The 19609-nt window shown below is 47.2% G+C and overlaps 2 protein-coding genes across 5 annotated transcripts in view; both read left to right on the top strand.

Annotated features, from left to right (window-relative positions):
• The window catches only part of KIF13A (kinesin family member 13A), a 119534-nt gene extending 112790 nt beyond the window's left edge, over nucleotides 1-6744 (top strand). For all 3 annotated transcript variants that reach the window (XM_082321168.1, XM_082321169.1, XM_082321167.1), the window contains 2 exons: nucleotides 3767-4865; nucleotides 5756-6744. In XM_082321168.1, coding sequence (XP_082177294.1) covers nucleotides 3767-4865; nucleotides 5756-6042 — 1386 coding nt within the window. In that variant the 3' untranslated portion in view covers nucleotides 6043-6744. The remainder of the gene's footprint in view (nucleotides 1-3766; nucleotides 4866-5755) is intronic.
• A 3085-nt stretch (nucleotides 6745-9829) lies between these two features.
• On the top strand, nucleotides 9830-19357 carry SIRT5 (sirtuin 5). 2 transcript variants are annotated; one of them, XM_082304166.1, is made up of 9 exons: nucleotides 9830-9883; nucleotides 10614-10752; nucleotides 13268-13401; nucleotides 14937-15162; nucleotides 15718-15805; nucleotides 16757-16810; nucleotides 17748-17871; nucleotides 18962-19077; nucleotides 19245-19357. In XM_082304166.1, exons 2-9 carry the CDS (start codon nucleotides 10632-10634, stop codon nucleotides 19318-19320), a joined length of 939 nt encoding a protein of 312 aa, XP_082160292.1. In that variant the 5' UTR covers nucleotides 9830-9883; nucleotides 10614-10631; the 3' UTR covers nucleotides 19321-19357. The 2 variants fall into 2 exon arrangements, with proteins under 2 accessions (XP_082160292.1, XP_082160293.1); XM_082304167.1 differs by lacking the exons at nucleotides 9830-9883; nucleotides 10614-10752 and adding an exon at nucleotides 13097-13154.
• The last annotated feature ends 252 nt before the right edge of the window (nucleotides 19358-19609 follow it).

Below are 19609 nucleotides of genomic sequence, written 5' to 3'. Positions count from 1 at the left end.
GTGACATTTCATAACGCTATCACTCGTCTGCACAGAAATAAATAACTGTAAAATAAAGCCTTCATCCACATTCCGTATGAGAAATAACTCTGAAGCAGAGCTGTAGAAACTAGTAAGCAAAGAATGCCAAGCCTTTACTTGAGCAAATATTAATAATCTGAAATCTGGTTGGATTTGTCAGATAGGCAAGTAGAGGCATCTTCTTCAGATACTGATTGCTCTGCCAACAAAAATTTATTATTATTGGAAATCTTGATTCAGCTTAAGAGGCCATTCTGCATGGGTAATATGATTGAATTATGTCTGCTATGAGCTTGAACATGGTAGGAATGAAAATGAGACCTTGTTATAGATAAGGGCCATAGCGAGTAGTGATCACTTCAAAAAATGCAGGATAAAAGAAGAGTGAAGTAATTTAGAACATCTTTACAGTTCTTTTTTTTAAAAAAGCAAACAAACAAAAACTGGGGGGGAAAAAACACCTCCAGGTTAGGAGAAAGATCTTGTCACATAAGCATGTGTTTCCTAATATGTGCCTATGAGGATGTTTTAGTTAATTGCACTGCTGAATGGGGCAGGGGAACTGGGCACAAGGGACTTGGAGAAGGCCAGCGTACTCAATACCTTCTTTACTTCAGTCTTTATAAAACTAGCCTTCAGGAATCCCAAGCCTCTGAGACACAAAAGTGTGGAACAAGGACGACTTACCCTTAGTTAGAGGACCACCAGGTTGGGGAGCACTTAAACTGCATGGTTGTTTAGGTAAACATACCCACGAGTGCCGAGGGAGCTGGCTGATGGTATTGTAAGGCCACTCTCAATTATCTTTGAATGCCATAGCAATTGGAAGAGGTACATGAAGACTGAAAGAGAGCAAACATCACTCCTGTCTTCAAGAAGGACGAAGAAGAAGGGTTCAGCTAACTGCAGACTGGTCAGCCTCACTTCTGTCTGTGGGAAGGTGATGGAGAAAATCCTCCTAGAAAGCATTTCCAAACCCATGAAGGACAAGAAGGTGACTGGGAGTAGTCAGCATGGATTTCTAAAGGGGAAATCACACTTGACCAACCTCAGATGCCTTCTGCAATAAGGTGACTAGCGTGGTGGAGGAGGAGAGGGCAGAGGATGTTGTTTACCTTGACTTTAGTAAGGCCTTTGACACCATCTCCTGTAACATCATCATAGATGGGCTAACAAAGTACAGGTTAGATAAGTGGACGGTGAATTGGATTAAAAACTGGCTGAACAACTGGGCCCAGAGTGTTGTGATCAGAGGTGCAAAGAACTGTTGGAGGCCGGTAACAAGCGGTGTACGCAGGGCTCAATACTGGGGCCAGTACTGTTCAACGCCTTCACTAATGGCCTGGGTGACTGGACAGAGCGCACCCCCAGCAAGTTTGCAGGTGATACAAGACTGGGAGAAGCGGCTGATACACCAGAGGGTTGTGCTACTATTCGGAGGAACCTCAACAAGTTGGAGAACCGGACAGGGAGAAATCTCATGAAGTTCAGCAAGAAGAAATGCAAAGTCTTGCATCTGGGGAGGAATAACAGCAGGCGCCAGTACGTGTTGGGGGCTGACCGGCTGGAGAGCAGCTTTGCCTAGAAGTACCTTGGGGTCCTCATGGACAACAAGATGGCCGTGAGCCAGCAATGTGCCCTTGTGGCAGAGAAGACCAACAGTATACTGGCCACCACCAGCAGGTTGAAGGAGGTGATCCTTGCTCTCTACTCACCGCTAGTGAGGCCGTATCTGGAGCACTGTGTCTGGCTCTGGGCTCCCCGGTACAAGAAAGATGTGGAATTACTGAAGTGAGTCTGGTGCAAGGCTACAAAGATGATTAAAGGTTTGGAGCACCTGACATAGGAGGAGAGGCTGGGAGAGCTGGGACTGTTCAGCCTGGAGGAGACCAGGCTCGGGGGCACCTTGTCAGTGCATAACAATACCTGATGGGAGGGAATGAAGACAAGGCAGACTCTTCCCAGTGGTGCCCAGTGACAGGACACGAGGCAACGGACACAAAACACCTGAGATTCCATCTGAACCCAAGACAACACTTTTTTTCCTGTGAGGGTGGTCAAACTCTGGAGTGGGTTGTGCAGAGAGAGGTGGTGGAGTCTCCATCCTTGGAGATACTCGGAAGCCACCTGACTGGAGGCGGTCCTGGACAGTCTGCTCTGGCTGACCCTGCCTGAGCGGGGGGGTTGGACTAGACGATCTCCAGAGCTCCCTTCCCGCCTAAACAATTCTGTGATTATTCTGACATGTGCAGACTGAACAATCCTGTTTGCTGTCTGTGTATTTGAAGCTTTGTTATACAAAGTTATTTGAGCAGTCTTGGCTATTATGAAGTATAGGAAACATTTCCAAGAGGATGTTTGTCTTGGACTCGATGTATTGGTTCTCAATGCGTTGGTCATCTGGTTAAGTATTGTGCTTTCCTTTTCCATCGGTTGGTTCATGGCAGGTCTCTGAAAGCATCAAACTACTTTAGATATCACACAGGTTCTGCCTTGATCAGTAATTGAAATCTATGATGCAGATAAAGGAATTGAGAAATAATAGGTGCTTGAATTCCTCTAAACTTTTAAGTACTTGAGCAGTTTTTATTTTACTGGAAATATTATTCTTTCTAGTAGGAATTTGCTGTAAACTAACCGTTTTTAATATATACATATATCTATATCTATGTACCTATGTATCTATGTATTTATGGTACCTAGACATACATAGATACATAGGTACCTATGTACCTATGTATCTATGTATCTATATCTATATCTATGTGTACACACATAGATATATGTGTATATATATAAATATGCTTATATATGTATAAATAAATACATATATGAAAAATGAAGTACTTAAAAAAGCATCCATGTGGAGTCCTGCCTGCAGTATTTTAAATTGGGGAGCAGCCCAACCACATTGCTGGGGTTTTTCTCAGATGCATCTTGACAGACCAAAGTGCTCAGCTTCAGGTGGGCTCTGTGAAAGCCACGTTTGTTGGCTGGACACAGTGCACCAGCACTCGTTATCAAAGGGTAAGTCATGCAGGTACCTCCAGATTCTGCCAGGTGGATTAGTGTCACTTGTTCCCCTCCAAATGCGTACATGTATGCATACAAATGCATACAAATGCTTCCTTGAAGATTCACTGTAATATTTGATACTTTTGCCTTTATTTTCAAACATCATGAACATGTTCAGGTGCAATAGCTAGGGGTAAGCAAAATTATTTAGCCTCACTGGTGTCAGATTAATAGAAAACCCCATTGTGCGGGATAGTTTTTAATAACCAGTATTGCAGTGCAGACCCTGTAAGGCCTCTTCCATTTGTATTTACGCTTATCTTGTTGTAGGTGGTCAATTAGCTCTATAGAATACCTTCAATAGGTTTAATTAGTCTAAATCATGGAGAAAAATAGTTTATAATACATGGCTTTAAAAAACTGAGTATGATGAAAAATACGTAGACAGACGACTTTTTCATGTTGTGAGCTTTCTTATGCCAAACTATTGCTATAGATTTTCTGAAGTATTTAGCATTTATCTTTATTTTCTAAAAATTGAATAGCTCGGTGTAGACAGGATATGTTCCCAGCAGCTCTTTTCAGAGGTGTCTTCCATTCTTCAATTAAAGAATACTAAAGGTCTATATTTCTCCATGTTCAGAAAGGAAAAAATCAAGGAAGGTCAGTTAACTTTGAAAACTTTACTGTTGTAGGTTCCTAATCCATGCAACTCTCTCTTCGTTTGCAGGACTCCGAGGAGGAAGACAGTGAGTTGGAGGCCATTAATAAGAAGCTGATAAGTCCACAAAATTTTCAAAATTTCCGGCCTTACGTACCGGAGGAGTTTGCTGACTTCAGTGTTTACAATGCTAGCCTGGAGAACAGGGAATGGTTTTCTTCTAAATCAGACTTCATGAGTTCACGTGTTCTTGAGAAAGAGGTATCCCGCAGCCCCACCACTAGCAGTATTACTAGTGGCTACTTTTCCCACAGTGCCTCTAACGCTACTCTGTCTGACATGCTTGTTCCCTGTAGTGATAGCACAGACCAGCTAGCCAGTCACACGAAGGAGCTGGACTCTAATGATCCCTCAGGATCATCTCTTGCACATGAGTTAAGATCATCTTTGAACAAGGAATGTCGAGAGTCAGAAAAGGAGTTAGCCAGAGAAAAGTTACCACTGAAAGAAAACAGTGCCTTAACAGAACAAGTACCACTGTCCCTCGATGCCACTGACAGAGACTCTCAGCAGTTACCCAGACCTGGATCATTTTCAGCTCTAGGTTCCTCGGACGGCAAAAATACCTGTCGTACAATTGAATTTTCAGCGCGTGAAGCAACGGTTGAGCACACGACGGACATTCTGGAAGATCACTCCTTTACGGAGTTCATGGGCGTTGAAGATGGAACGGACTTTGACCACTCGACAGCTCTGCAGTCCTCTTCCCTTGTGTCCTCTGACGGAGCGAGCGCCTCAGAGTTACCCCGAGGCGCTGACCAGGAGCAGAGCACGCGCGTGGGCCAGCTGAGCTCTGCAGCAGCAGCAGCGGGCGACCAGCTGGCAGGCGCTGTGGAAAGCCCTTTGTGTTCTGTACTGGTAAAAGAGACTTCAGACCGTGAGACTTATCCCGATACTTCCGTAGACGATTTTATGGGGAAGGACCACTTGGATGGTTCCGACTGTGAAGAAGGTGCTTCTGCAGATCAAGCTCACGTGTTGCCTGGCTGGGTGGCCGTGGGTGAACAAGTCTGTGTTGGAAGTAATAAGACGGGCACGGTGAGATACGTCGGAGCAGTGGATTTTTCAGCTGGAATCTGGGTTGGAGTTGAACTCAATGTTCAGCTGGGTAAGGCTAAGTATGCTCTGGGTTATCTATGCAGCTAGCATGATCTGCTTTCAAAGTTGCATTACAATCATAACGCTGTTCAGTCTCGGGAAGTCCTTCCAGTTTCATGTAAGCTTGGTGTGATACACCCCCTTCTAGGCTTTCTCTTTACAGGGATGCTTTGATGAATTTTTAACTGTCCTAAAGCCCTGTTCTTCTTGCTTTGTGCAGAATAATGCTTTTGCATGTTGTGGTAGTTCCTGTTGGTTCCCATCTGTTTTCATAGATCAGAAAAACAAGCAAAGCCTAAAATTGGCAGATTTTTTTTAAATGAACGTGCATGTTTGTGGGCAGTACTAACAATGGACGTCACTTGTCAAATAGGCTTGCCGTCTGCAGCTGTCAGAGGTTTTGTTTTTCCCACTGGGGGAAGCTTAAGTATAGAGCACAGGTTTTCTTTAACTTCAGTTCGGTGGGGTCAGAAGAAGTCAATGCTCTGCAAGTGTTAAGAGACTCCTACAGAAATGCTTCAGATCTTTTAAGAAGATTGTTTTTAGTAGTTTAATAGATATTGACACTGATACTAGAAGTTTCTCTGGCAGCTAAGTTCTAAGCTTTGTAAGCCGTTGGTTTTAAAGATAGTTTATTTTGTAAAATGAACAAATCTTTGACTTTTTAAACTGTTAGTTAACAAAGTAATGTTGTGGGAAATCATCCTTTTGATCACAGTTCAAGCCCTCCTTTCCAGGTTTTGTTCTCCCTAGGGTAGGGTATGCATCTGGCTTCATCAGTCAGCATGAACGATCTTGGCTATCGGACAGATAGCCAAAGATACTTACACATCGACACTGTAATTGCATGTGCTCATGAAAGTACCAACAATTAATTCCATGCATTTATTTTCATTGAAGGGAAGCATGATGGAACTGTAAAAGGCAGAGAGTACTTCCAGTGCAAACCACGCCACGGTGTCTTTGTTCGTCCCGGGCGCCTCAGCAAAGCGCCAGCTTCCGCAAGGAAATGGAGTAGCACTTCACGGTCTCAGGCATCTTCCACTTCAGAGAAACGGAAAAGTTCTGTGCTTCAAGGCTCATCATCCTCTCCTAAAGCAGGAGGAGAAGTCCTCTGCCATTCAGGAGATGCAGCGGCTTCTGCTTTTTCTAGGAAACAGGAAAACAGGAAATCTTGGATTAACTAAACTGCAGTATTTTTGCACTTACTACACGCATCGCTGTGTAGAGAACTTTATGGATTTTTGAAGCTATTGTACATTTTAATCTGTCCATACGGAATGTGTATTCTCTAGAGTCCTTGACTTAATTCTCTAATTTTTTATAAATAATATATATATTATATATATATATATATGAATGTGTATCTATAGTTTGTCTGCCAGTGGGCAGATACGGCTGCACACTAAAATACAGTTAAAGCTGATCTGTAGATAACTGAGGTACTGGACTGTTTGTTACACAACAACATGGGAGATATATTTTAACAAAAAATATTTTATTGTGGAAAAACCAGGATGTAAATCCATATTTGGGAAAAAAAAAGCTACGGTTTGCTGTTCTTAATTACCAAAGAACTTGTTTTAGACTGACACATTTGCTGTTTATATCTTTCTATTGTAAATGTTTTAACTGATAACTTGGTGCCATGTTTCTTTCAGTCACTGGGCACCGTGCAGCCTTATGCTCCGTGTTTAAGCACACTGAAATACCCAACTGCTTCGTACTTTTTGTCTTCCTAGAGGCCTGCCACTGTGCTGACTTGGCATTGGATTGACATGACTGACAATGCCTGAAGCTATACGTCTGGCATTTCATATGGCAACATAAGCCAGCCGGGCAGTTCGACTGCAGAACCGGTATTACTGCAGGGGTGCGAGAGGACGACATTTGGGGGTTTTGGGGGGGTGGGGGGTGTTGTTTTTTTGGGTGTGGGGGAGGGAATGGGGAAACAAAGAAGCAGTAAATGGATCATGACTGCAAACTTTGCACTTGTTACTTGCTGGTTATTATCAAGATGAAATAGAACCTGCTAAAGTAATTTTAATCTGTAAAGTTTATTTTAATAATGGGAATGATGGAGGGATTTGTGTCTGGTGCTCATGAATTCCTAAGAAGGTTGTTCCACATGTAGATACTGTAGATGCCTGTACAAGCGTTCTGGATATTTGTAAAGTAACACGGTAAAAAAAATGAGTGAAGTGAATGGCCTGCTGTATCTGTTCTTCTTTGTTTCGTAGTAAGTTTTGATTGAGATACCTGGGACCTTACTGAAAAGCTGCTGTTCTTTCTTTGATTGTTGTGTACAGTACGCGGACTCTTGTATTTTACTATTTACTGTAAAGAACTGTAATTTATATACTGCCATATTGTATTTAATTGGTACAGACCTACTGTGTGTTAGAATACAGACTGTTTACTTGGGATTTAAAAAAAAAAAAAAAAAAAGTTTTGCTTGTATTTGGTACGATTAGGTTTCACGGTCAAGTGGTAAGCTGTTTCTAGCTGATGGTGCAAAGTACTTTGTAAAAATGCTGAAGGGGAATACGATTGGAGTGGAAGACTGGATGGTATTAGCCCGTTTTAACACTGACCGGTTCCTGCAGCGTTAAGAGGAGAAGAGCAGCCCCTGCGGATACACATTCCTCACCTGCTGCTTTCCCCTCCCTGCACGGGGCGGGGAGCGGAGCCGGGGATCTCCTGCCAGAGGCGGGCGTACGTGGGTCAAGGGGAGAGGGGACGCGTTCCTGGAAGGCAGACAAGACAGGCTCGTTGCTAAATATGTAGATGCCTCAGCTGAGTACAGCACAGTTGGCAGCTTGGGGGGTGCGCAGTTCAGGGTACTCGCCCTTGACACAGCTTTTGGCTCCGCTGAGGCAGGTTTCTTGCGTGTTAATGATTTTGGCGGAATGGGTGTCTCTGCAGAACACGTCACGCTTCTGGTGTCCAGCTAGAGCTGCTCTCGCTGCATTAAGGATACTGCTGCTGGAGGAAATCACCGTAACAGAACAAATGCTTTCTGCACAAGTATGTTATCAGGCACAGATGATCCTAGAACACTGCCAGGTACCTGCACCCAACACCGTGGTCTTCAAGTTAATTTTAGATGCCACTTTAATCTTTTTATAATGCTTTTTAGAGAATACACACTCGTGTGTGTGTGTGTGTGCGTGCACATGTTTACGTAAATATATTTGTCCAAGGCCGCTACAAACAATTTTGACAGCTAATGTGGCCATTTTCTTATGGCAAAGATGCAGTATTCGCACCATGTTAGCATCAGCCGAACTAGGCTCTTCATGGCTTCGGACCTTTGAGAATACAGAATGCCTGATGGCTTAAGAAACACCGGAATAATTTTGCTTCTTGGGGTGTGCAATCTATACATGCCAAACCTGTACAAGCCAACCCAGCTTTGTGCTGCACAGGTTTCACATAACCCGTGCTGTCGTGACTTCTGTTGTTATTGAAAGACCTGTACTTTTGCAAACCTTGCATGTTAACGTGCCCTGCCCTGGGTTAATTTAGAGTGAGGAAGAGCATATCTAACGAGTGTGATGAGGTAATGTGGAAAGGCAAGCGTTGTAGTTGATGTGCTTCTCAAACTCTGGTACATAAACACAGAAGCCGTTCTTCTATTAGTAATATTAGACTAGTAGTTTGCTGTCTTGAACTTTGTAATCAGTGGAATAATGTGGTGGTGATAGTCCAACTGCAAACTGCCTTTTTTTTTTTTTTAAATATTACCTTAACCGGCATCTAAAATACACTGCCTAATAAGCAGGATGTACAATCCATACTAAGACCTTGATTTAAAAAACCAAACCAACCTGGTCCTAACACTGAATAACGTAGGGCAGAGCCAATCCCACCCCTCATTCGTCTGAGCCACCAGAACAAACCTGTCATCTCGGCGGCTTCCCCAGTCCAGGTTTTTCTGATGTTGACCGTCAGGACAGTTACAGCGTCGAATGAGATCATGCCGGCCTTTATCTTGTTTTCTGAATGTATTATGTGTTGTTTTTTTAAGCGTACATGCCTTTATGGAGATGCAGCCAGCGCGCTCAGAGAACGGCTGTTACAGTCCGGCGAGCAAAAGCACAGGGTTTAATCAGTACTGCTCGCTGCCGCCAGCCTTCCCCCACAAAAGGCTTCCTTCACGTTTGCAACTGGGGGCAGATTATTACGTGCCGTGGTGATGCCGGTAACAACAAGTGCCACGAAGCAGTGTAACGAGTGAATCGTGGGCTGCAGGCCCCCGGCAGCGGCCGCTGGGGGTTCGCCCGCCCGGCCCTGGTGTTGCCTGTCCCGTGCCCTGCGCCTGGGGACCGGGTCCAAGGCAGAAGCTGCTCCCTGGCTGCGTGGGCTGCTCAGCAAGTGGTGGACTTCAAAGAGCGCTTCTGCAGCGTCGTGGGACTTGCCTTTCAGCCTTTCCCATCTTGGGGTACGCGATTTGGGGACCTCTTCGCCTGTTTAGCTGGGAATTGGCAGAATTCAAAGGGGAAAAAAAAAAAAGTGAAATCTGAGCTTGACTGAAAAGGACTAAAGAGATTTAAAGTTGATGGGGAAGGGTGGAGAGGGAGAGGCTGGATGTTTCTGCAGAAAAACAAGCTAAAACCAGCTTTCCTCATAAAAACTGTGGAAACTGAGGGGGTTTTTAATGCTATGAATGTGCAAGCCATGTCAGCATAGCAGCGTACAGGAGTTTCGAAGGTGAACGCGTAAACTGCGACACTGGAAAAGCATCCAGCTTTTCAGAACTACTTGGGCGTAATTTAATTTAATTACGTCAGACGTCGAAGTGCAGCGTCGTGGCTGACCTCGGCCTCCATCCATCCCCTCCTGCCTCTGCTCGCACCCCCGGTGCCGGGCGGGAGCTCTGCCACCCGTGAACGGCGAAAGGCGAGGCCGGGGCGGAGCGGAGCGAAGCCCGGCCCCGCCGCAAGCCCGGGGCGGGACGTGCGGAGCCGCACGCCTCGGCCTCAGCGCCGCAAAGCCCGCGGCCCGTCGCCGGTCCCCGCCGCTGAGGTGAGTACCCCCGGCGGGGCGCGAACCCGGGACCCCAGGACTCCCCGGGGGCCTGGGAACCGGACGGGCGGGACGGAGCCGAGCCGAGGGGGAGGCGGCGGCGGCGGCCGCCGCCGCCGCCTCCCCCTCGGCTCGGCTCCGTCCTCCCGCCCGGTTCCCCTTCGCCCTTCTGCAGGCGGGCAGCCGCACGTACGTTTGCCCGGCCGTCGGGTCGCTCTTCCCTTCTTAAAATAAGACCGGTCGTATCGCGGGAGTTGCTTTCGCAAGACTGAACGAGCGTCGTGGGAGTTCGATATTAGGCAAAATCCGCGAGGGTCAGGGAACGTATTTAAGGGCTCGGCGGTCTCTGAGCTGAACGAAAGCTCTTCGATTCTTAACTGGAAGCAACGGCAGGCAAAAGCGGTCACCCTCTTTCGGGGGTCTCGGGTGCGGGATGTCTGCGTTGTGCAGCACGGGGGGGGCGGAATTGAAGGTGCTGCCGTAGCCTTTATCGTCAAAAGGGAGAGGCAGCAGCCCTGCTGGATCGCACGGAACGATTTATCGTCTCGTAAAGCAGAAATACCGTGGCGGCGAATACCTCCAAAACGTAAAACTATTTGGCTGAGTGATGAACAGGAGAAAACCACGAATAATGGTTGCACCTGGTTCGTTACGAGCAGTTCCTTACAGGGAGCTTGCAGAAATAACGCTCCCTAAACGGGCCGCTTGTGTTTCATTGATTTCTTCTCAGGTAACGTGTTTCCGAGTGATGCTGATGAGTCTCTTTCAATTTACCGCTAGAAGGTTGGTTTCCCAAGCGTATCGTGGACTTAAGGCTGCTTCTTCAAAGAAACAGAAGTTTTGCTTGGAAATGGCTCGACCTAGTTCAAGTAAGACATCCCTCTCTTTCCTTTCGTACCCTGGGCAGGTGCTTAAGCTCGATTTGAAGTTCTGGAAGGTTTTGTGTAATAGATGGAATCAATAGTTTAATGCAAAATGTTTAGAAGGGCGTGAAGTTGATGTTTTTGGTTTTTTTTTCAGCTGCTAAAATTTATCTTCTATGGATAGTTCCAAAAACCCTTGTATAGTTGCAGTTAGTGTGGTTGCCTGGTAATTTGGTTGTAGTATTTATAATTTATGTACATAAATGTATGCTAATTAATTGCATTCCCTTTTCGTAATCCTAATGGGCAATAAAAGTCACTCATTTCTTTACACAGGAATTATGGAGGGCCTCGAGCATTTGTAACAACTCGGGAGCGGGGTATTGGGTAACTCCGGGAGCTTTGCTGAGTCTAGTAGTAGTAAATACCCTGGTTTTGTTTGTTTGGGGTTTTGTTTTGTTTTGTTTTTTAATTTGAGGATGTGTTTTAATTAGAAAACCAGGCACAGAACTCCGCAGGTATAACAGTAAAATCCCTAACAGCTGGGCAGCCAAGGTGCACTTGCTTTTTCCGCCCCCTGGAGCATCAGTGTTTGGCTGCTGTCGGAGACCGGAGGCTGGGCTAGGGGGACTCCTGGCCTCATCTTGACACGTTCAAGGGCTTTGTCAGGTTTGGTTGACAACAGCTGACGGGGCATCGGAATCGTAGTGTTCTCTGCCCGGTTCTATGGCGCTCGTGCTGTGGGTCTGGGGACTTCTCCAGTAACTCTCTCTCCTTATAAAAACTTCCCGGCCTTTGGTTTAAAAAACAAAACCAAAACAAAACAGCACCACGTGGTGAATTATGAAGATTAGGGTTGTGATCAGCAGCTCGAAGCCCAGCTGGAGGCCAGTTACTAGCGGTGTACTGTAGGAGTCAGTACTGGGGCTGATACTGTCCCACACCTTCGTTAACGACCTGTATGATGGGGCAGAGCACGTGCTCAGCAAGTTTTCAGATGATACGAAGCTGGGAGGAGCGGCCGATATGCCAGAGGGTCGTGCTGCCATCCAGAGGGACCTCGGCAGGCTGGGGACACGGGCTGAGAGGAACCTGGTGAAGTTCAGCAAATGGAAAAGCCAAGTCCTGCCCCTGGGGAGGAATAGCCCCAGGCACCAGGACGGGCTGGGGCCAACCTGCTGGAAAGGCCCTGAGGGTCCTGGTGGACACCAGGTTGACCATGAGCCAGCGATGAGCCCTTGTGGCAAAGAAAGGCTAACGGGTGTCCTGGGCTGCAGTAGGCAGAGCATCTCCAGCAGGTGGAGGGAGGTGGTCCTTCCCCTCTGCTCAGCCCTGCTGAGGCCACACGCGGAGTGCTGGGTCCAGTGCTGGGCTCCCCAGTACAAGACAGATATGGACTTACTGGAGAGAGTCCAGCAAAGGGCCACAAAGATGATTAAAGGTTTGGAGCACCTGACATAGGAGGAGAGGCTGGGAGAGCTGGGACTGTTCAGCCTGGAGGAGACCAGGCTCGGGGGCACCTTGTCAGTGCATAACAATACCTGATGGGAGGGAATGAAGACAAGGCAGACTCTTCCCAGTGGTGCCCAGTGACAGGACACGAGGCAACGGACACAAAACACCTGAGATTCCATCTGAACCCAAGACGATGCTTTTTTTCCTGTGAGGGTGGTCAAACTCTGGAATGGGTTGTGCAGAGAGAGGTGGTGGAGTCTCCATCCTTGGAGATACTCGGAAGCCACCTGACTGGAGGCGGTCCTGGACAGTCTGCTCTGGCTGACCCTGCCTGAGCGGGGGGGTTGGACTAGACGATCTCCAGAGCTCCCTTCCCGCCTAAACAATTCTGTGATTCTAAAATATGTTGCTTTAAAATTAATATCTGAGGTAAACTGGAAGAGATTTTTTTTTTTGTCTCTTTGTAGCTAACCTGTTCCTTTTTAATCTTGTTTTTAGAAAAATGCAAAAGAAATTTCCCATCTTTGTCCCAAGTTACTTTACCATGCAGGGAAAAATGGAGGGAATATACATTCAAAAACAGAAAATACAGTTGCAAACCTGGAAAATGGGCAAGACGCCTCGGAAGGAAATGCGTTTTCCCAAATTACCTTAATTTTGAAGGTGATACTATGTACCTAAATGTAATTTTTTTTCATCTCAGGATCTTGCCTTACAATTAGGAAGCAAACTGTTCCTGGGCGGTGCTGGTGGCAGCAGTTGTTATCATGGTAGCATCTAGTGTGGGGTTTTAGTTTAGTCTTTAAAATATTGAGTATATTCATAGTTTAATCCATGTTGCCCCACTGGGCTCACTCATATGCTTTTTTGAGGATCTCCAGGAATTGGCCTTCAAATTCCGATATACAGAAACTCAGAAACAAGTTAGTGTTCTGCAGCTGAAGTCACGGGAGGTGCGTGTGGAAGCTGTTGCTGGATGCAGAAGTTGGCCAGCACTGTCTGTATGGCCTCTTCTGTAAAAGTATAAGCGTTCAAACAGCCGTTTGTTTTTCCTCCCTGCGCGTAGACATGGCTGACTTTCGAGAAGTGTTTGCCAAAGCGAAGCATATAGCCATCATCACAGGAGCCGGCGTTAGCGCGGAGAGCGGAGTTCCTACCTTCCGAGGGGCTGGAGGTTTCTGGAGGAAGTGGCAAGCCCAGGTACGTGCTGGCGGCACTGGTGCCGCTCCATCCGCCGGGCAGGTGAGCGCGCAGAGTCCGGAGCAGCTGGGTACCGCAGGGTGGACGCGCTCCCGTGGCGGTACGGTGGGGGCTCTGCCGACAGCCGTGTCTGCAGCCCTCCCTCGTGCCCTGGGGGTGCTTTGTGCAGCTGCAAATTCTTTTCTGTTGTTTGGTTTATCGGTTGTTTGGGAAAAAACGATGTTTTTGCAGACAGCTCTGGGTCTTCCTACCGTCCTTGTTTTCTTGCTGCCTTGCAGCTCGGCTGTTTGCTCCTCTTTTGACACCCTCACTGTTTTCCTACCTCGTGGGGCCTTTCCTGTTTCAAACTCTCTAAGAGCTTTTTACCAAAATAACAAAGGACAGAATCGATGATACCAACAAGTTGTTTTCTTTTAATCTTGGTTTCTCATAACACTCTTTAAAAATGTTTTAGGATTTTTTTTTTTGTTTGGGGGCAGGGTTCCCCACAGTCTTGCACTCTCCCACAAGCTCTGTCTCTCTCGCTGGCGTGATCTTGCCAGCGTTGGGAGCCGCTGGGGTGGGAGAGGAGGTGGAAGCAGCCGCTGCGGGGTGGAGTGGCGCAGCGGCCCCCACCCAAACGTGCGAGGTGTGTAGGTGCCTCGTGCGTCTGATCCTGCGTGGTGCTGCGGATGTTTCAAGCAGCTGTTACGCTGTCAGTAACTGCCACCCCAAACGCTGCAGTCATGTTTGCTTTCTTTATGGTTTTTAATGACAGCAGTCCGAAAGATGTGATGAAGTTAAAAAGGGCTCAGAGAGATGAGTTTTACAAGATGGCTTGAATCTAAAGATGCATTTTTTTCTTTCAGTGATTATCGATTCAAATAAAGCATGCGTGTGTATAAATGCCTGGTCCTTCTGCATCAGAACGCTTGCATTCAGCGTTTTTATATCAGTAGAATTGTGCATTCAGGCATTAGACTGAGCTACTCCTCCTTTTAAAAAAAAAGATAAGGCAAAATTGAAGTTAGTGTGAAAAGCAGAGCTTAGATTTTACCAGTACATAAAAGACAAGGCATTAGACTTTGGTTTCGACAATGGCTGTAACTTGGCTTGTGTTACACTTACGGCAGAAAAGAAATTGCTAGCAAAGGAAATAGATCCACACGATGCTGAGTTTTATGGCTGCTGTGGAAAAGAGTTTTGCATGCCAAAAATTGTGTGCATTGAAATATCTCATCTTCCTTTATGCTGTACCAAACTCCTAACAGTTTGGTAGGGCAGCATAGAATAAGGTCTGAGCGCACTATGTAAAACCATGTACCACACTATGGATATGAGTTATTTCCTCATTTAACAAGATACTTTGACTTGTCATCCTCATAAGGGCTATTGACATATATTCTTGCCAAACTGCATCTGGTTATAAATAATCTGCTTTTTATTATCGTGTTACGCTGGTAGCAGTGGAAATGGCAGCGTGCTAGCAGGCTTCACCTGGGGAGGGGATTTTCTTGCCCTTTCATTGGTAGAATGAATCGTTACGTCTTTTCCAGGAGCTGGCTACGCCAGAGGCTTTTGCGCGAAACCCTTCTCGCGTATGGGAATTTTACCATTACCGCCGGGAAGTGATGTTGAGTAAACATCCAAACCCTGCACATATCGCCATTGCGGAGTGCGAAAGGCGACTGAGCAAGCAAGGAAGGAGCGTTGTGGTCATCACGCAGAACATTGATGAACTACACAGAAAAGCAGGCACAAAGCACCTCTTAGAAATTCACGGTAAGAATCAGCTTACCTGTTATCTACAGGCCAGCGAACCTGCGGGGGAGAAGAGAGAGCAGGATAAGTACTGGGAGAAAAGAAATGTTTCTGATTGAAGGGGAAAAGTAATAAGCAGGAATCATCTCCCTCAGTGGTATTTTAAATAATGATTTTCCCCTGAAATACTACTACGAGGCTGTGTATTACTCGTGTGGTGAGGTAGAACAAGGTGACAAATCACAGCTCGGAGGGACTGTCGCTGTTGTTCACGGCGGCCTTTCGGCTGAAAGGGCTGCGTCCGCCTTTGCTGGGCCCGGTCTGTGCTTAACTATGACGCTGGTCACCTTGGGTCGCTGAACAAAAGCGTGTGTACGCGCTGTGTAAATAGCGTCTCGTTCACAATGCTGCCGGGTTTCAACACTTGGCCGTTACGTTCATGTACTAAGTCACTCACGAGGTGTAGTCTTCAAAGTCAAATAAAGGCCGTCCAGGATAAACGCAACCTTTTTTTTGTGCAGCCGTGCCTCAGAGCAATCGCTTGATCCCTGATGTTTTCTCTTTGTGTGTTTTCAGGTAGTTTATTTAAAACTCGATGCACCAACTGTGGAAACGTGGCGGCGAATTACAAGAGTCCAATATGCCCCGCGTTGGCCGGGAAAGGGTAATACGTCTGCCTCGTAAACTCTCTGTATTTCCTACTTTCAATAGAAAAGGAGCCATTTTAGGAGCGTACGGGAGTTTCAGCCAACCACCCCATTTTCCTTTAGTAGTATTAATGCTTAAATTTTACACGGCTGTTTTGAAACGTGAGTATGCTGTTCGGTAACTTCAGTGAGAGCCCGTGATACCGTAAGTCTGTGAATGAGTAACTGTTAACCTCTAAGTTAGCACAACACCGTATATGTGTTAATTAGAACAATTCCAGATGGCCTGAAACTCTCATATCGGACATCAACTAGTTGTACTCTTTGAGAATGCGTGTTTACTCCCATCCTCCTCACCTTCCAGGTTTTTTTATTAAATTGGATGCTTATTCCTTAAATTGGACTGCCGTCACTGGATACATGGATTGTCCTCCTCTGCATCTCTTGAGCGTCCAGTAGCTTTTGTCCTTCAGCTCATCAATAAGATTCTCATCATTACGGGTCTCAAAATGCAGATGCGTGAAACAATCAGGAGGGAAACGTCACTTCCCGGGATTTCTGCAACTTAAAAAGCTGCAGAAGCCGCCTTCGGTCTCCTTTTTCTAGCCATTCTCTTTCTTTCACCGTTAAAAATAAGGGGGGAGGACGACGACACAGGCAGGTGCTCATAGATTTTTAGGTTTTTTTCCCTTTGCGTTCCACCAGATCTTTAGACAGCTACAGAAATACTTGTTGTGCCTTTGGCCGACTTTGACCAGCTTATTACAGCTGCTTAACTCTGGGATAATTCTGGACAAATGCCTGCCTGCCCCGTGTGTGGTATTTTAGGGTTGTAGTAGAGGTTGAAGTTGGCCGAAGTTGCACAGATTCCTTGATTGGAGAGTGCGCTTTAGAGAATACTGAGTTTTTATTAATATATCAAGTGCACTTTGTACGGCTGAATATGTATTTCAATTTTGTAATTCCAGGGCTCCAGATCCCAAAACAGAAGACGCCGCGATTCCAGTTGAAGACCTTCCTCAGTACGTATGGACTGCTTTGGCTTTTGCTGTGGCCTCTTCATACTTCGTGCATCTCAAAGGCTTATATTACTGTTCACGGAATTTTGGAAGGACACAGAGACATTCTACAGGAGAAAAAGGCGTGGGGCTTTGCCCCAGAGAGCTGAGTCTGAAGTTACGGGGGGCCGCAGACAACAGGAGTGTGTACTAGAAGCTTACCATGCTGCTAGAGGGATCGCATGCTTGTGTACTTGAGCACCCAGCTGAAACATGCCTAAATTCATGGGGTTTGTAGTAAGTGGAGGAGTAGGAGAATTTTACTAAGAAACTAGAAGTGCTACACAGTAAACGTTTTGTTACTTTGCAGGTGCTACCTGCTGTTAGTCAGTCTGGAATACCGTGCTGGGCTACAGCCGCTGCATAGTCCCTTGCAGGCATTAAATGTGCCACGGTGCTTTTTATAATGGCGGAAGCTTTGCCTTAGCTAGTTGCAGATGCAAGAAGCCGCTGTATTTTTCATCTGGTTCCTCAGGAAAAGAGGCTGAGGCGATGCTTCTGTCTTTCCCTTCACTTTCTCCTTAAAAACCTCTTGGCCAGTTTGTCAAAGCCGGTGGAGGCCGAGGTCTGTAGCACATACTGTGTTTCTCAGCTTCATGCATTTCAGGAGCGGAGTAAAGGGAAGGCACGATTAAGTATCCGAGTTGAACAACTGCTCAGCAGCCCGTTCCGTGTGACCAGGCAGCACGTGCGTGCTCCCCACGCGCGCGTAGCGCGGCGTCAGCTGCCTTCCGTCCAGCACGTGGTAGAGGAGGGTGTGGGGAGGGCTGTGAAGGAGGAGGGAGAAGGAGCGAGGGCAGGTAGGACACGTCCAAACGAGAATGAAAACTGCTTTGCCGTTCTGCAGCTTGAAACGTCCGCGTCAGCAGCCTGACGCTGTCCCTTTGTGATTTTTAAACAGGTGTGAGGAGGACGGCTGCAACGGGCTCCTCCGTCCCCACGTTGTGTGGTTTGGTGAAACGCTGGATCCTGACATTCTCACGGAGGTTGAGAAGGAGCTTGAGATATGCGACCTCTGCTTGGTAGTGAGTGAGGCTTCTGTCACCTGGCCTCTTAACCGGCAGGGAAGCGCCGCGCTAAAGAGCTTGCACCTCCCGGGTAAAGGAGATGCATCTGCACTTCCCCGAGGGAGCTAAAAGCCCCCGAGGGACTCTCCAGTGTCAAGTGTAAAACATTAAAAGACCGTGAAGTTTGAAAATTTACGCATACTACTCAGAAGTTAACAAGTTCGGCATGTGTGCACCTTGCTCACCTGGCATCTGCAGTCTGCACTGTACACAGCTGTTACAGGTTCAAGTGTTAGAGGTTCTCTAATATTTGAATTTCTCAAACAGTGAAAAACAGGATTATTTTGATGCCCAGCTTAAAAAAAAAAGCATTACGGAATGGTGCAAGAATGTAGCTAGCTGTTATCATGTGCTGCTTTTTTTGTGAGGTTGTTGACATGCCATGTAGGTTCCAGATCGCTGACCAAAACAGTTGCTCAGAATATTGTGTACCCTTCAGAAAATAATCTCAAGTAACACAAGGGACATCTTGTGGTTTTTTTCCTGAAAACAGTGTCTGCCGTTTTGTTTCTGGGATTTTTTTGTTCATCTAGTTACAAGCCCCAAACAGGCTTCTCTGGGTTGCCTCAGAGAAACAAGTGCTAGTTCTTAAGCCATGTTAAACAGCTACATATGCAGTGACACTAAATGTAGACGTTGATTTGGTGGCCTCAAGCTGCGCCAGAGGAAGTTTAGGTTGGATATTAGGAAAAACTTCTTCACTGAAAGGGTGGTCAAGCACTGGCACAGGCTGCCCAGGGAAGTGGTTGAGTCTCCGTCCCTGGAGGTATTTAAAGAACGGATAGACGTGGTGCTTGAGGACATGGTTTAGCAGTGGACTTGGCAGTGCTGGGTTAACAGTTGGACTCGATGATCTTAAGGGTCTTTTCCAACCGTAACGATTCTACGATTCTATGATTTGCTTTCATTTCTGTAGGCATCTTCCATGCTTTAGTGGTTTTGCAGATCCGGTGTTGTGGGAAGGGTCCTTGCCTTGTGGGTTGGTTTGGTTTTGTCTGTTTAACTACTGGCCTGCTACACTCGTGATTCTTTCGCCCTGTCCCTGCAGGTCGGGACCTCCTCTGTGGTGTATCCCGCCGCTATGTTTGCCCCTCAGGTATCGGCCAGAGGAGTGCCGGTTGCAGAATTTAACATGGAAGCTACTCCTGCTACAAACAGATTCAGGTAAAGCTGCTCCGTTTTAAACTATGAACCTTCAGTCCCCTCCATCTTCATTGAACTGCTAAAACGCTTAGACATTTTTAAACAAACAAACGTGATCTAGTTTTTTCCCCCAATGCTTAAGAAATAAATGCCCTTGCCCGCCCCTTCACCCGGCTGCTTCCTTCCAGGTTTCACTTCCCGGGCCCCTGCGGGACCACTCTGCCGCCGGCGCTGGCCCGCCACCAGACGGAGATCATCTCCTGAGCACCTCGGAGCGGCCGGCGGGGAAGCGCCGCGGCCGGTGGGGGGGGCACGGCGGGGGCTGGGGAGGGGGTGGGCGAGAGGAGGCGGCGGGTCTCGCCGGGCTGTCCCCTCCCTGCTCCCCACGGCAATAAACGGGGCGGCGGGGGCCCAGGCCGGGCGGCCGGGCCCGGTCGCCGCCGCCGCCGCCTCAGGCCGCCGCTCTCCCGGCGTCGTCTCTCTGCGCACGCGCGGCGGGAGGGCGGTTCCGAGCCGTTGGGCGCGAGGGGGCGGGGCGCCGCCGCAGGAGGGG

Source organism: Platalea leucorodia (assembly GCF_965183815.1).
Source record: "Platalea leucorodia genome assembly, chromosome: 1".
Classification (NCBI taxonomy): Eukaryota; Metazoa; Chordata; class Aves; order Pelecaniformes; family Threskiornithidae; genus Platalea; species Platalea leucorodia.
Note: the sequence above shows the minus strand (reverse complement) of the source record. Positions and strands in the feature narration are given on the sequence as shown.